The sequence below is a fragment of the Colius striatus genome, chromosome 1 (assembly GCF_028858725.1).
Source record: "Colius striatus isolate bColStr4 chromosome 1, bColStr4.1.hap1, whole genome shotgun sequence".
Lineage (NCBI taxonomy): Eukaryota > Metazoa > Chordata > Aves > Coliiformes > Coliidae > Colius > Colius striatus.
The window spans coordinates 122,663,501-122,679,574 of record NC_084759.1 but is presented as its reverse complement, the minus strand read 5'-3'; the positions used below and the strand labels follow the sequence as shown (position 1 = coordinate 122,679,574).

The window sequence follows — 16,074 nt, the reverse complement described above, 5'->3', positions numbered from 1 at the left end:
GGTAGTTTTTTGGTGATAGCAATGGAGTGTTAGCAGTTTGTTTATATGTGAGAGCATCTAAAGATTCTTAATGTTTCATTATGTATGTAATTTTGAAATGGATTGTGATGTGCAGTCCCTTTATTGTGTGTGTCTCTGCATGTCATAAGTTTTAGTGTACGTTAAAATGAATAATATATTTAACAGTAAACTATACAGGTTGTTCAGGGTCTCCACTGAGCAGCATTACTTATGGGGTTGCCTCTGGGCTAAGGTTAAATATTTTTGAGACTGCAAAAAAAGTATACTTGATGCACTATATGCATATGTGAAACTCAGACCAGTCTCTGGGTTGTTGCAATGTTGCTTCATTTTTTTTCCCCACAAATGTATTAATATGCTTCTGTATAAACATACTCTTCCTTGAAAGTAACAAGATTAAAAAGGGTTAGGTTCTTTGCTGTCATATTGCTTTAACAACAACAACAAAATTTCGTAACTATCAACAATTTTTTTGGGGCAGAAAAATACATTTCTGCCTCAACTCTTGAAGAGATTGCTAGGAAAGGCCAGAGTTTTTCAGGAATGCTATGTGAGTGGTTGTTTCTATTAAGAGAAAGTTTTGCTGTTCTAAATGTGGTTGGGGTTTTTTCTTCTAAATAAACGCAGATTTTTCTCCCTATAGATAAAAAAAAAGATATTTATGCTCTTTTAAGAATTTTATTCTCAACTGGATGTATTTACATTTTCAGGATCCAAACTCTACTGTATTTATGAATGCCATTTTATAGTTGTAACTTAAAAACTATTCCTTTAGGAAGTTCTCCTCAGAGGATGCAAGTTAAAGATGATGGATTTCCTGTCCAAGGCTGTGAAGACATCTTGGTAGTTGGACTTGCAGTGTGTTGGGGTGGAAAAGATGCCTACTACATCTCTTTGCAGCAGATACAAGACCAAACTGGTGAGTGGACAGGTTGCATTGTGTTACTTGACACTGCATTTCAAGAAAATACCTCCAGCAGATAGGTTCTAGGGAGTTTTTTGAGTATCCCAAACTCAGTTCAGTTATGTGATGGAGTAATTTAGCTGTATTATTTAGTAGTCTTCAGTGTTGAACACCCTTGAACATGTTGCTGTGCATACAGCGGTGCTGCTGTGTAAGGCAAACAAGTAATGAACTCGGGCGCTGGCCTGGTGAGCGTGGACATGGCTAAAATGTTAGGTTACTGCCGTTAGGTGGCAGACACAGCAGCAGGCCGGTTAGCTCAGTTGGTTAGAGCGTGGTGCTAATAACGCCAAGGTCGCGGGTTCGATCCCCGTACGGGCCAGCAAGTTTAGTCAGGATGGCCGAGCGGTCTAAGGCGCTGCGTTCAGGTCGCAGTCTCCCCTGGAGGCGTGGGTTCGAATCCCACTCCTGACATCTTTTAGGGGTTGGCGTGCTGGAAATAGAGCAGCTCCACTGCTTGAAGAACCTGGGAGATATGTTGAACAACAAATTAAACATGAGTTAGCAATGTGCCCTCGTAGACAAATTTAGCCTGGCGTGCCTTAAGAGTAGTAGAGAACTTCTGGAGGGAAGTCCAGTGCAAGACTATCAAGGTGATGAGGGGACTGGAGTATCTATGTTATGAGTGAGGACCGCAAGACCTGCGGCTGTTTAGTCTAGAGAAAATAGAGGAGGCCTCATCAACACTTATGTATAGCTAAAGGGAAGGTTGTGAGACAATGGGGCAAGTCTTAGTTTTCTGTAGTGCCCAGTGACAAGATGAGGGGTAATGGGAACAAGCTGGAACACAAAGTTCCACTTGAACACAAGGAAAAACTTCTTTCCTATTCAGGTGAGGGAGCCCTGGCACAGACTGCCCAGGGAAGTTGTAGAGTCTCTTTGGAGGTTGTCAAACCCACCTGGACACATTCAAGTTAACCTGCTTTAGCAGGCAGTTGGACTAGGAGATCTCTAGAGGTTCCTTCCAACTTCACTATTCTGTGTTTCCAACTTTTGCTCTCCAGACAAATCTGACGCTAGAATGCACAACATAACCCAAGCTGTGCTACATGGGCTCGTGACTAGGGTTTGATTTCTGCCTGTCCACTGTTTGGTAGTACAAACGCAGCATATTGCCTTTGGGAACCTTGTCTGCTTTGATAAAGTGTGTAATATTGGTATAGATTTATTGTCATTTGATTGGAGTCCAACTGTAAGTTTTTTTCTTTAGGTGATTACATTCAAGGTTTGACTTATCTATCTTATCACACAGTGTATAAAAAGATGTTTTTTGCTTGTATTTCCTGCCTTAGAAATCAGCATGAGTTTGGCACCACCGCCTTTGGACAAAAACCTATCTGTAACGGAGAGACTGTATCACCTGCAGCTGTACTTGCAGAAGAAGCCCAAGCAAGAGCACTCGCTTGTCATGTATGACTTTATTCAGCAGTACAAGACTCTGGTGATGGCTTGTGGTATCTCCTTGGAAGGAAATTTTGAAGACCCAAAGGTTTGTAGGATTAAGAAAATAAGCTTGGGTAAAATTCCTAGTTTAAAGGCAGGAAAGACAGGAGCACCTTCTGACACTTTCTGTCTATTATTTAGATTTGGATATGTACGCCTTTCAGGAGGTTTAGTGAAATTGTCTTCCAGTGGGAAATATAGAATAGTGTTTATAGAGGAGACTTGTTTTACTATGTGTTCATGGTGCCCGCAAGAGAAACAGAGCAAGTTAACCTAATGATAGGTTAATACATAGCTTTCACATCTGATTGTTTGGCTGGGGACGATGAGGTTAAACCTCTCTCCCGTTCCAGTGGTCAGTGCTGAACTCCTGTTTTGTTACAGTAAGAAGCCTGGGACTTCTTATGACAGGAGTGCTTCTGGTGAGATTATTGATTCTGAAAGCAGAAAACTTTGTAAGCAAAAGATGTACCCACTCCATGTATGGGCTATTATGTTCTCAAAACAAAGTTGACATGTAGTTTCATAAGGTTTGAATACTGTTTGTAACTTAAATTTAACACTAGAAAGAGGCAAAAGCACCTACTTGTCTTTGTTAGAAAAAGCTTTAGATGCATAGAAATTTCTGCTGTTAGTTTTTAAAGTTTGCGTCACACCAGTGCTGAATACCATCATGGCAATGTTGAATTCTGCAGGTAAGTAGCTAAGGTGTTCAACACCAGGACAAATTTAGCTTTTCATACTGCTACATAATTTAGGATAAAACTAAAGAACAATAGAAGTAGCACCTTTCCCTGCACTGTTCCATATATTAAATGGAGTCATGCTAATATTTGTTCATTTTGATGATATGATGAATATATAGTTACACAAACACATACACTGTCTCACACCTCCCTAGATATAGATGTGTGGTTTTTACCTTTTGCTTGCGCAGCAGAGACAATGCAGAAACCTGTGTTTCAGCCCATTTTGACACCAGAGAAATGAAACGTAGATATAAGTGAAATTGCTTTGAAGACAGTGGGAGGTATGAGGTTTACTGCAAATAAAATTTGCCTTGCAGAAGTAGTACTAGTGCTGATGTGTAAAAAATAGGAGAGCTCAGCTTAACTGATTGCCTAGATCAATAGCAGGTTCTGATTTTTACAAAGTCAGTTTTCAGATAAAATGTGTTTTGATCCTGATTTTCATATATAATCCCCTTTAGTATTAGGTTTTAATAAATGAAAAAACTTGAGGACAACACTTTTAGGTGTGTTTAGTTGACAGAGGATAAGGTTTTCAAATATGCAGAATTAACTCTGGGAATGAAGCTTCTGAGTGACTCTTGCCCTCTTGAAGGTTTTATCTGAAATCATGTAACTTTTCCACAAATTATTCCAGTCTGCCCGTCAAATCAAGAAAAATAATCTTCGCTATCACTTTGTGTTACTCCCCACCCCACCAAACATTTATGTTCTATTATGACCAAAAATGGAAAAAAGGTCTCACGGAGGTCCCTCTTTTTAAGGTTGCGTGTTGGCTGCTTGATTCTGGCTCGAAGGAACGTACACTTCACAACATGGTGACTAACTTTCTCCCCAATGAGTTGCCTCTGCTGGAAGGGGTGAGCACTGGCCAAGGTGTTCAGAGCCTGGGGCTTAGCGCCAGTGGAGATCATTCTGGGCGGTACAGAGCAGCAATAGAGTCTGTACTGATCTTCAATGTCATGAACCAACTCCACAATGAATTACAGAGGGAAAATCTGACAGGTAAAGAATGCTTCTCTTCTTGGGGGCAAAACTGGAGGGTAAAGGTAAAGCAATTCCTAAAATACTCAAGTATTTTTAGAAGGAGTTCTCTTGCCATTTGACCTACCCATGTAGCATTGTTTGCTGTTTGTGTGTTTTGTCCATGAAATTTTTCTGATCCCATAGTGAATGATCCAATATGTTTGCAGTAATTTTTGCTGAATGCTCATCTCTGTTTAAAAACAAACAAACCAACCCCTAAAGCACATACCTGTGGGTGAGCTTTATGATTGCTTTCCTTAAATTGTATCCAAAGCATAACATTAGGGTCTAGTCTCACTTAAGTATTTTATTGCAAGCTTACCATGTCATTTATGATACTGACAATTTAACCTTAGAATAGTTTTAAAAGATATGGGTGATGGAATGAAAGTGTATCAAGTTAGAAAGCTTTATGTTAAGTATGTCTGCAGTTTATAAAATGTTGATATACAAAAACGTTTGTATTTCTTAGGGAAAAAAACCCCAGAAGTGGTTATTCTTTTAAATACTTTTGTGGTAAAAAGTTCTGGAATACTTCCTATTATGATATATTCCAGAAACAAAAGTATTTAGACTAAATCTATAGTAAAAGATTTCAGTGTGTCAGGACACTGGGGATTTAAAAGCCTGAGGATTGCATAGTTGCTTTTATTTACGAATCTATTGATCTACAGTTGATCTTGTTTTGGTGTTATAAAAACTTTTCTTGGGGTTTGTCCTTAACTACAGATGTATTTTCCAAAGTGGAGATGCCCAGCCATTATTGCTTGGCTCTGCTGGAGCTGAACGGCATTGGTTTTAGCACAGCAGCGTACGAAACCCAGAAACAGGTCATGCAAGCTAAACTGAGTGAGATTGAGACCAGAGCGTATCAGCTAGCAGGCCACAGCTTCTCCTTGACCAACCCTGATGACATTGCAGAGGTATGTGAAGGTGAGGGTGGGAGGGGGAAAAACTTCCTCAGAAGTTACTCTCAAGAGGCTTTTGGTTCAACTTAAGAAAAAACGTTCTTGGACAGATTGTGTACAAAGAGAAGACAAAACTCAAATTAAACTCTGCTCAGAGCTAATTTGTCTTTACACTCACGATGAGCTTGCTGCCTGCAAGATACTTTGCTTCTGCTGCTTATTAGTGGTCACTCTGATTTCTGCCAACTTTAGCAGAAGGTCAAAGTGGGAATAAGCTCATTGGAAATAAAAACCAAGTGGAAATAAGCATGTTGTTTGTATAGGACTTTGACTTCTCATTGCACATGACATGATCTGCCAATTAAATGGCTTTTGGAATATTTTGGATGAGTAGCATGGGACTAGAGAAGCTTTTTGGAAATGCCGATATTCTGCATATGAGAAGTGATTTGGTGTTATGCAGTGTGAGTTTAAGAATAGCTGTTCTGAATAAGTTGCGGTTACCCTTGTCCTTATAGAGTAATGAAAGAGAAAAGACTACTTTAAAAGTTTTGAATCAACTACTATCTGCTTTTAAAAATGTGTATACAACTGATTTTTTTAAAGCCTCAGAAACAGATTTCTCTGTAATTAGAAAAACTGCTATTCCTGAAGAACTTTGCTGCGTATTCTTAATGTATGTTACATGGAATCTATGACTAGATTATAATTGCTATGCATGGTTTTTGTTTGATTTTTTTCTTTTTCACATACTGATTTCTTGCTGAGGGGCTATACTTTATGTGGAAATGGTAAAAATTTGCAAGCAGAAATCAATAAAAGAAATTCCACAAGAGTATTCCTCTTTTGTTACAGACGCAGTTTTGCTTGGTTAAAGTAGTCTGAGTTCAAACTGCTGAAATAATTGTCCGCTCCAATTTCAGTCTGCTTCATGGAAAAAGGGAAGGAAAGCTTTTCTGAAATGCTGTTCTCTAAATAACAGATGCTTGTTTCTCATGTGGAGATGTTATTGTCACTTGAAATATGTTATATAGGTTGGTAGAACTTTACTGTTCTAATTTTGTGTCAGTAAAACCTTTGTGCTACAAAAATGTGCGAGAAAAGCTTCCCTTGCCTTCTGCCAGCTGTGAAGTTAAACACAATAGCTACTAAGTAGTGTATAATGCTACATAAAAACCACAGAATGAAAAATGAAGAGCTATGTTCTGTCTGTCAAGAAGTAAGCATATACTTAATTTTCTATTTCTTGGCTGTTTCTTAGACAAACTAATATTCTTAGCTCTTCTATAAAAGGTACTCCTTCTATGCTATTCATGTTGCTGTGAAGCCAGCTCCTCGCTAGTGCTTTTTTTTTTCTTTCACCAATGTTCTTCCCACCTTATTCATCTTAACTCCACATTTTATTACAGTTGACTGTCAGCAGTAACCTCACTTATTGGATTGAGTTAATTACCTTTTCTAAAAACACACCTCTGAACTCAAACTTATAAGGTTCAAAAATGAGATTTTAGATTGCATTTTCTAGTTAATTAAAATGAGGAGGAATGACTTTGATAGCAGAGATCTTTAATCAGCTTTTTAATTACCTGAAGCATTTGTACTGTCCTTTTGTTGGAATAAGCTGTTTAAGTGCTCAATTGCTTTTTGTTTTCTCCTGGGAGCAGCACGCAGAAACTGATTCGAAATGCTGGTTTTTTTCAGGTTTTGTTCCTGGAGCTGAAGTTGCCACAAAATGGAGATGTGAAAGTTCAAGGGAACAAGAAAACTCTGGGTTACACCAGAAGAGCAACTGCTAAAGGAAACAGGGTTAGGCTGAGCAAGCAGTTCAGTACAACCAAGGTACGGTAAAGTCTGGTTCTAGTCTGAAAGTAACTGTGGAAACAACTCCCTCCTACTTCACATGTCTGCTGCTTGGATACATTAGAGTTTGCCACTCTGACTTAAATGAAAGTTCAGACTGGATTCTGCCTCCTCTTCTAAAAGAGTTGTTAACTCCTGCTACTTTCCTAAAGCCTGAGTGTAGTGAGGACATGACTATAAATAGTAGGCTTCAATAAGAATAAATCAGGCAGAATCTGATTTCCCAAACCATGTGTAAGACCAAAATAACACGATAATTTTGTAAAGCCAATAGTAGAAGAATTTTTCAACATCAACTTGAAAGGCACTTAAATACCATGGTGATTAAATACATTATTTTCCCTGCCTGGTGCTGCCATATCTGTATTTTGTGCTTCACAGAATTCGTCTTCAGAATGGCTGATGTAATTGCATATCAAATTTAGTATATCGAAAGCTAGGGAAGGCTATTGACATGCCTGCTTGTTGATAAATATTGTGGAGCTGCATTAATATCAACTGCTGCAGGCTAATGGGTGCTTTTGTCAGACAAGGGATATTAGCAGATATGTATGTTCCTTGTTTTCAGGACTCATTAATCTGTGTTGTTTTCTTAGTTGCTCCTTGTTCAATGTAGTCAGTGCTTGGAAGACAAGTATTGATTTCTGAAACTCGAGTGGCAGTGAAGAAGTGAATGTGATGGTGATGGCAGAGCAGGGAGTAAGAAGCAAAGTGAGGATTTTCTCCTGTGATGTGGAGTGATGAGGCTGCAGCTGCTTGCTGCATACACAAAAACATTATTTTGAGAAATGTTTGCATGACACTGTCTTTTTAAATTCTTGTTAGTCCCTTCTTATTTCTGATTTAACTGAAAGGATTTGATTGCTAGTGATCAGCTTTGTCTTTCAAGGAGCGTGGTCAAGGGCTTCATTTTATGTGTTCCTACTGTACGGATAGGAGAGAGCAGGGAGAAAAATAAGGAGGAAGATGGAGAAGCAACATTAATGCTGGGCAAGAGGAGGCAACGTAGGGAACCTATGGCAATTTAATCATTTCAGGTAATTTATTGGTTGGTGCAAATTAAGAGTGGTGATGAAGATGCAAAAATCCAAAAGGAAGTGTTTGCCTTCTTGCGTGTAATAAAACTGCAGCTGTGCTTCATGGTGCTTTGATTGTTCAAGTGTCAGTGGTGTAGGTGGAGAGGATATCCATTTAATTTTAAGGCAATGACACTAGAAGTTCACTGTAGTTGAAGAAGTCACCTTTCCTTCAGAACTGCAAAAACTTAATTTAGAAAGCTTTTAAGGCAGGTAATTATAGTTGTGCCTTTTTCTCCTCACCAGGATGTTTTGGAGAAATTAAAGACACTTCACCCATTGCCAGGGTTGATATTGGAATGGAGAAGGATCAACAATGCCATTACTAAAGTGGTGTTTCCACTGCAGAGGGAAAAGCGATTCAACTCTGCACTGGGAATGGAAAGGATATATCCAGTGTCGCAGACTCACACAGCTACAGGTAGAGAAATGTGCATGGAATCCTAACTTCTTACTGATTTTTTTCTATGTGTGTGTGAGAAGCTTTTCTATGGGAAAAAGATAGGAAATCAAGGCTCTGCTTTACTTCAAGCAAATGAAAATAATTCATTGCAAATAAAAAATTGAAATAATACCAATTTCATGTGAATCTGCCCTGAAAGTCTAGATGTGGTTATAATAGCTTTTGTGTTCACTAAGCAGTATTATTCATTTCTTGTGCATATTTGCATGTAAGAGAGTCTCCTTTTGGACCCTTACTTAGCTTTGCTTTCTCTTCCTTCTCAGGTCGAATAACCTTCACGGAGCCAAATATCCAGAACGTGCCAAGAGATTTTGAGATTGAAATGCCAACTGTGGTTGAAGAAAGCCCACCCTCCCGAGCCCATGGAAACATTAATTTTCGTGCTGTTTCTGGAGACAGGTAGGAGGAACTTGGCAGAGCTTCTGCCTACTCTTCTGATTTTAATGTGGTTGTTGTCAAGTTTCTCTTTCCTGACTTCACCTGTGGCTGCTGTCATGTTAGTGTGACTTGTTACTCAGTGTTTCTCTTACAGTTTCAGGGGAATAAATACCTAAAAATCAGCGACACATGAAAGACTGAAAGATACTAACAGCATGTGGTTCCATATAGCCACTTGCTTTTTGAAATTCTCTATGAAACCCTACAGTGAGATTAGAATTATGGTCCCAGCTGTTGGGTGAAATGCCTGAGTGTGAAAAGTAACTAAACTGAAGTTAGGATCTGGTTTGACTTCCTAAGAGCTTCTGTGAAAGAGGATAGGATATTGTGGAAGAAGTAGAGGAAAAGTCATCTGATTCATGCTGTGCAGCAGCCTATGTAAAGGAATATGGGTGAAGAAAAAGCTACAAAAGCTACCAGGTAGCAGAAAAAGATTTCTAAATCTGACTTCTGTTAACCAAATGCCCTATTTTGACAGCATTACATGCCAGTGTCTGAACAGTTATGTCAAAGTCTAATGAAATATCAAGGTGGATCTTTTAGCAAAGTGAGCTTTGGGGCATCATACTTGGTGATGGTTTTCTATCCTTTCAATTTCTCTTTCCATCCAGCTGTCTCTCTCATATGTCTCACCTAAAGTGACTTTTATGATCTGTTCTTCCCATAGCAAGATGTGAGAAATTTGAGCAATTTTTGTCTCTTTTGTTTGTCTTTTCCTACCACCATATATCTTTTCCTACTACATCCTTGTGCCTTGAGCAGATCATGGCAAGAGGTTCCAGGAGTAGCAGGATCTTGTCCATCTCTCTTCAGATATGCTAGGCCTAGCCATTGAGGCAGAAACATTATTCTGAGAAACAGTGCTGGCAGTGCTCAGACCTGTAGCAGCTTTGCAGGATGATTGCAGAGTGGAATGACTACTTAGAGTCCTCCCTGTAGAGAAGCAGCCCATCAAAGCAATAGAGCGCTTGCTGAACTTTGAGAGGTCTGCTTCCCACGCTGACTTTTTGGACTACATTTCTTAGTTAAGCAGCCACTGCGTTAGGAAGATGGACAATCCTAAAGGCACAGAAATGACTGCTGGCACAAAAGAAGCTGTCATGAAGCCTAAGTCTGATAAGCCTTCCAAACTTAGGTCCAAAGAGTCTTTTTTTAATCTTAGTAATGACTATTATTACTCCTTCCACGTGTAGGAAGCTTCTGACCAAAGGAGCACAGATAAATTAGATCATGACTTAAAGATCTTACTCATTCAACTAAATTAGAAACCTGTGCTGGACAGCCTCCTTCTCTACAGTTCCCATGTCTCATCTCTCACCTTTTTGAAAATTTATTTCTGTGATTTTTGTGCTATCTTTCATCTCCTTGGTCCCTACCATTCTGAAATGACAAGGTATGAGAAGAAAAGGGAGTTGCCTAGGGAAGAGAATCTGATGTCTTTTCAGTGCTTTGCTGAAACTGGTCTTGATCTCAGCGATACCTTTTAATTCTGGTAAAGAAATTGCTCAGATCCCTGACCCAAATGTTGAGGACTTATAAAGGCCTTCTGACTCCCAGTGAAGAATGAGATGAGCTGGCTACTAGACTGGTGCTGACTTGGAGTAGGATTTCTGTAGGACTCCTTTGCTATCTTTCTGGAATGCACTAATTTTAAATTTGAGGGCTTTCATCTTACCTGTTTTAGACTAGAATTATTCAATTTCTGGACCAAGCCTTGAATGTATTAGAAAGATAAAGAGTCAATAAATGCCTTCAGGTGTACATGTGGCCTCTGTCCACTTCCCCCATGGATTATCACAGAATGGTAGGGATTGGAAGGGACTTCTAGAGATCATCTAGTCCAATCCTCCTGCAGAACCAGGTCCACCAAGATCAGGTCACTCTAGAATGTGCCAAGTGGGTTTTGAAAACCTCCAGAGAAGGAGATTCCACACCCTCTCTGGGCAGCCTGTGCCAGGACTCCCTCACCCTTACAGTAAAGAAGTTTTCCCTCGTGTTTAAGTGAAACATTTTGTGTTCCAGCTTTTGTCCATTGTCCTATCAGTGGACAGTACAGAAAAAGGTGTTGCCCCATCCTCTTGACATACACTTCTTAAATACTTGTAAGTATTAATGAGGTCCCTGCTCAGTGTTCTCTTCTCCAGACTAAACAGCCCCAGTTCCTGCAGCCTTTCCTCATAAGGAAGATGCTCCAGTCCCCTGATCATCTTGGTGGCCCTGCGCTGGATTCTCTGCAGCAGTTCTCTGTCCCTCTTGAGCTGGGGAGCCCAGAACTGGACACAGGACTCTTTTCACAGATTCTTTGTGGCAAAAATGATTACACACCTTTAAGTGTTTTAGAAATTGGTGAAGAATGGTTGTTCTTTATCTTGACAGATGTCGAAAACGTTCCAGTATTTTGCCTAGTGGCCTAAAAGTTCAGACAGAAGACAAATCCAAAGAAAGAGGAATACCATTTTCCGTTAGCATGAGGCATGCTTTTGTTCCCTTCCCAGGTAAGGCCCAGATCCTGCTCTGTAGTTGTTAAGAATATATTTAGCAAAAAAATCTTAGATCAAATGAAAAGTTAAGAACTGCTGACAGTACATATCTGACTGAGTAGCCTACTTGGAAAATTAATGCAGCAGTTAGCACAAAACTGTAAAAGCGAGTTTCAGCTGGAGGAAGTCTTCAAATATAATTTGAATGTTCACACCTTAATTTCCTCTTTAATAATACCTCTTTTATAAAGAGGTAACTTAGGTAGCTCTTAATGTACAAACTGCACTTGATCTACTGTTCTTTCTACCCAAATATCAGTTCTCGTGTTGCCTACCTTGGCTCAGTATAAGTCTGCTGGTCTGATCTCTGTGCCAATCACTCCTATCAGGTGCTAGACTTCTACATAGACACCTGGACACATACTTGTCTCTGTGTTTTTGATGGATTTTAGATGTAGGGGCTGGGGTAGAAAGCAGGCAGGCTTGGGCATTGGGGAAACAGAAAACAATTTGCCTGATCTGATTTCTATTGTTTATTGACACAAATGTCAGTAGTGGCAGAAGCAACCCCTAAAGGTATTTGCAAGAAACTGAGATTGAGGTTGCATTGAAGTGGCTGTGGAAAACTTTCAGAGCAGAAGATGTAAGACAGCTTCAGTCCTTGTCACTGTGGGTGTGCTTTTCTCAAGGCTACCTGACATGAGGGAGAGGAAAGTTCTGTGGTGTAGTAGCATGTGCTGTATCCTCTTTGCACTGATACCACGTGGGTGTAAACGATGGCAACTCTAACGTAGATGCGATTCAGGCCTTCAGTTTCTCGGGGGATGGAGGGTCGTGTGGTTGGAATGTTACTGGAGTAATCTATGAACTAATGATTTCCGTTACCTGCTTGAGTTCAGGTGGCTTAATCTTGGCTGCTGATTACTCTCAGCTTGAGCTGAGGATCCTTGCTCATTTGTCTTGCGACTGTCGACTCATCCAAGCCTTGAACAGGGGTACTGATGTCTTTAAGAGCATTGCAGCGGAATGGAAAATGATTGATGCTGAAGCTGTTGGAGATGAGACCAGGCAACAAGCTAAACAGGTAATTTTTAGGAAAAGAAAATGTAGTGGCAGCTTTCTGGGCAGGAAAGTTCAGTGTTCAAAACACTAATAGGATGGTTTTCTGTTGGGGTTTGCCTGTGATTGTTCAGTAGTTGCATTGTGCATGGTCTCCTACTCTCAGTACCTTTCAGCTGGAGCTGTCTGGGTTTTGGGGAACAAGAGTAGAGAAAAGCAACATGAATGGCTTGGACTCAGATAGTCTCTCTCCTCGCATATTCGTCCTTGTTTCCATAGACTTGTTTTCCAATGAATCACATTTTGTTTTGGCTCTGCTTTCTCTGCATGGCTCACCATATGGCTGTGGTTCTTCACGCTGGCCTCTGGCAGATTTGCTATGGAATCATCTATGGAATAGGAGCAAAATCTTTAGGCGAGCAGATGGGGATTGATGAAAATGAAGCTGCCAGTTACATCGACTCCTTCAAATCAAGATACACAGGTCGGGATATGGCTGTTTGGGAGCTTGGTGATGGTGGTTGTTGTTTTTTAAGCCCTTCTCTTCAGGTCTCTTTGAATCCTAAATTTGTCTCAGCTCTTTACTTACTCCTGTCTCTTTTTCAAGGCTTTACATTTTGAAAAAATCCACTGCATGAACATACAATCCGTAGAGTTTTTCTCTGTGCTTTGGGTTTATTCATCTTTAGGATCTTGTTGTTTGCTTATTACATTAATTGCTTTGTTGTTTTTCTTATTAATTAATAAGCCTTGGGGATTGACTTTAAGGCTTTTAACTTTCTGATTAAGGAACATACTTTTCCATTAAAACACACAGCCTCAAAGGGTGCACAGTACAACTTAGACCCTGTGTCTTGTCATTTCTAAATACAACTGATTCTCTCTTTTGCTCTTGTCTTCTGCTTCCATGCAGTTTTAAGGCGTTTTGCATATAACCCTCATGTTTTTATCCAGCTGCTTGGAGCAGCTCTCCCACATTTTGTAAAAAGCCATTGTTGCATTTCTAACCAGCATGTTAATTTTTAGAAAAGCTATAGAGAGAGTAGAGCTGCAATCAGGAAATGAATGGAGGGCAAATGGGATAAGAGACAGCTATCTCTAATCATAAAACTTGGAAATGAGCTGGAAAATCATGTTCTGAACATTCAAGGTTTGTTTCTTTAGGAGATAGGTGCTGAGAAGTTCTGTCATTAGGAGTCTGTTTAGTCTCCAGTGATTTTTGGGTAGTCTTTCCTTCACAACCATTAGAAATTACTTCCTGCTTCCTTCCTCTTGGGTACTTTGTGCATACACACAAACTCCACAGTGCACTTTACAATGTACTTTACACTTACTTCACTTGTGAATATTCACTTACATGTATTTTGAGACTGACATGCTAAATTACATACTTAATGAATTGATTCATACTATCAGTCTTGATCTTGAGTAGCTCCTTCTACATTTCGTATTTTGTAAGCTTTGGAAAGAAACTGTCTGAACATAACTTTTTGCACTTCAGTGCAGCTGTTACCCGAACTTGCAGTGAAAGAGACTCTTTCCTGTCTCATCTTTCTTTGACCTTAGTTTCTTTTTAACACTCTCAAAGAATTCACTCTTTCCCTTGCAAAGTGCGGGTAGGTGAGTTTTTCTTTCATCCTAGAATCCAAAGTGACACAGCCTGGAGTCAGGCAGCCTGAGGCATCAAGGGCTCTGACTTCTGCTTTCAACTTACTACCTTCCTCCTACTTGTCTTTCCAGTGTGGGCCCAGGTCCTGACCTCTCCATTGTCAATAATACGTGTGTCAACCTCTGTGCCTGGACACTGTGCAGAAATGGACTTCCTACATCCTTGTGCACAGCCAGATCTCCTGATACTCTGCAATCTCTTCCACCTCAAAGGTCTTAATAGGTTTCCCAGCAGAGCTGTGAATAGGCTGAATGAGTGATTGTGTGCCCTTGTCCACTGACAGTGTCTAGGAAATTCAAAGAATTACATTTGTGCTGCTTGGGTGTTCCAGACCTCTTTCGGTGACCTCAGTAAGAGGACAACATGGAACATCATTTATATTAGTGAAAACTTTCTGTTTTCCTTCACAGGGATTCAGAAATTCTTGAAGGAAACAGTGAGGAGCTGCAGAAGAGATGGGTTTGTGCAGACCATCCTGGGAAGACGGAGATACCTGCCAGCTATCAAAGATCCAAACCCCTACAGTAAAGCTCATGTATGTTGGCAGTAGTTACTTGGGTTTGATTTAAATTTTTTAAGTATTAGATTTCTTTGCACATCTGTATCTCCACTTTTAGAGTGTCTATGAGCCACCTTGGTCATGACCTTCAGCTTCTCACTTAGTTCGCTGTTCCCTCAATTGTTCTCTGAATAACAGAGCTTTTGTCATAGTCTGCTTGACGTAAGTCTTCTGTGACTGGGTGTACAGCTGTCATCACTGTGCTAACCTCACTTCAGAACTCCCACGTTGGAACTGGAGTGAGTAATTTATTGAAATAAGTGGACACGATTTCAAAAAGCCTCCACACAGTGATGTACTTTAACTCTTCATGCTGAGTTGCTCCCACTCAGCCGTCTTTGTATGTTATACGCTGTCAGCGCTTGAACAAGAAAGGCACCCTATATTTTTGGGTGTTTATTCCTCCTCTTATGTCCTGTCAAAGGAAAATTTCCCTAACTTGTTAGATAAAGATTTACTGAATATACGCCTTTGCACTGGCCTTATTTTTTTTCAAGGTCATTTCAGAAACATCTGTCATAGACTTTACTTCAGTAAGGGTGAACTGACTCCCTGGGGAGATGTTGTCACATTTCTGTGGGAAGGAAGCATTATATTTCTCAGTAGGAAACTGGATCAGGTTGTGTGGAATTAAAGACTGGAGTAGAAGAAGGAGGAAATGGGGGAGTTTGTACTCCAAGCAGTTAAAAGGCAAACCAGAAGACTTTCAAATAACTTCAGCATGAAGCTTTGTAGATGCACCTTCTGTTCAATTTATTCTTGAAAATCATATTAAAGACTAGTTAATGAATTATCTTCACTTTCATATCAACTTTCTTATACATGTTTGTAGACACTTTAATCAAAGAGAGAAGAACCTTTGAACACAGTTTTGTTGTCTGAGGAGGGGATTAGTTAGAGAGGTTACTTATATGGAAGAAAAAAGGCACTGTGTCTTAGTGTGGCCTAGTGTATTTTTGTACAGCTGCAATGCTCTGTCATTAGACCAGATTATTAGTCAATGAAGTCCAGCTTCTTGCCTTTGGTTATCCACTTCTAATGGTTTTGAAGACAGACAGAAGTGTCCCATGATACTTGGATTACCTGTGAGATTTTTCTGCTCCCCATGCAACAGTTACCCTGTGTATATACTTCCCCTTCTTGAGATTCTTGCATATCATTACCCTAGATATTAATTCATTTTTAAATTTGTGGAAATCCTGCTCTTCTCAACCATCTGGAGAAATTTGTGTCTGAAGCGAGTCTACAATGCCTCTTTCTTTCAGGTAGATATAACAATAAGAGGTTTTACTCTGTACTTGGCCATGTATTGTTTTTAATGAAGTACATGTGGCATGCTGGATTTGATTTATTTTTTGG

General features: G+C 39.8%; 1 protein-coding gene and 2 non-coding genes across 3 annotated transcripts in view; all 3 read left to right on the top strand.

Moving 5' to 3' along the window:
• POLQ (DNA polymerase theta) overlaps window positions 1–16,074 on the top strand; it is a 53,479-nt gene that overhangs the window by 31,420 nt on the left and 5,985 nt on the right. The window contains exons 17-27 of the mRNA XM_061988740.1: window positions 797–940; window positions 2,278–2,474; window positions 3,942–4,182; window positions 4,933–5,126; window positions 6,813–6,950; window positions 8,294–8,468; window positions 8,774–8,909; window positions 11,325–11,443; window positions 12,328–12,512; window positions 12,860–12,971; window positions 14,567–14,691. Coding sequence (XP_061844724.1) covers window positions 797–940; window positions 2,278–2,474; window positions 3,942–4,182; window positions 4,933–5,126; window positions 6,813–6,950; window positions 8,294–8,468; window positions 8,774–8,909; window positions 11,325–11,443; window positions 12,328–12,512; window positions 12,860–12,971; window positions 14,567–14,691 — 1,766 coding nt within the window. The remainder of the gene's footprint in view (window positions 1–796; window positions 941–2,277; window positions 2,475–3,941; window positions 4,183–4,932; window positions 5,127–6,812; window positions 6,951–8,293; window positions 8,469–8,773; window positions 8,910–11,324; window positions 11,444–12,327; window positions 12,513–12,859; window positions 12,972–14,566; window positions 14,692–16,074) is intronic.
• TRNAI-AAU (transfer RNA isoleucine (anticodon AAU)) lies at window positions 1,234–1,307 on the top strand. Its single transcript has one exon. It is a non-coding gene; the product is annotated as a tRNA-Ile (tRNA).
• Window positions 1,317–1,399, top strand: TRNAL-CAG (transfer RNA leucine (anticodon CAG)). Its single transcript has one exon. It is a non-coding gene; the product is annotated as a tRNA-Leu (tRNA).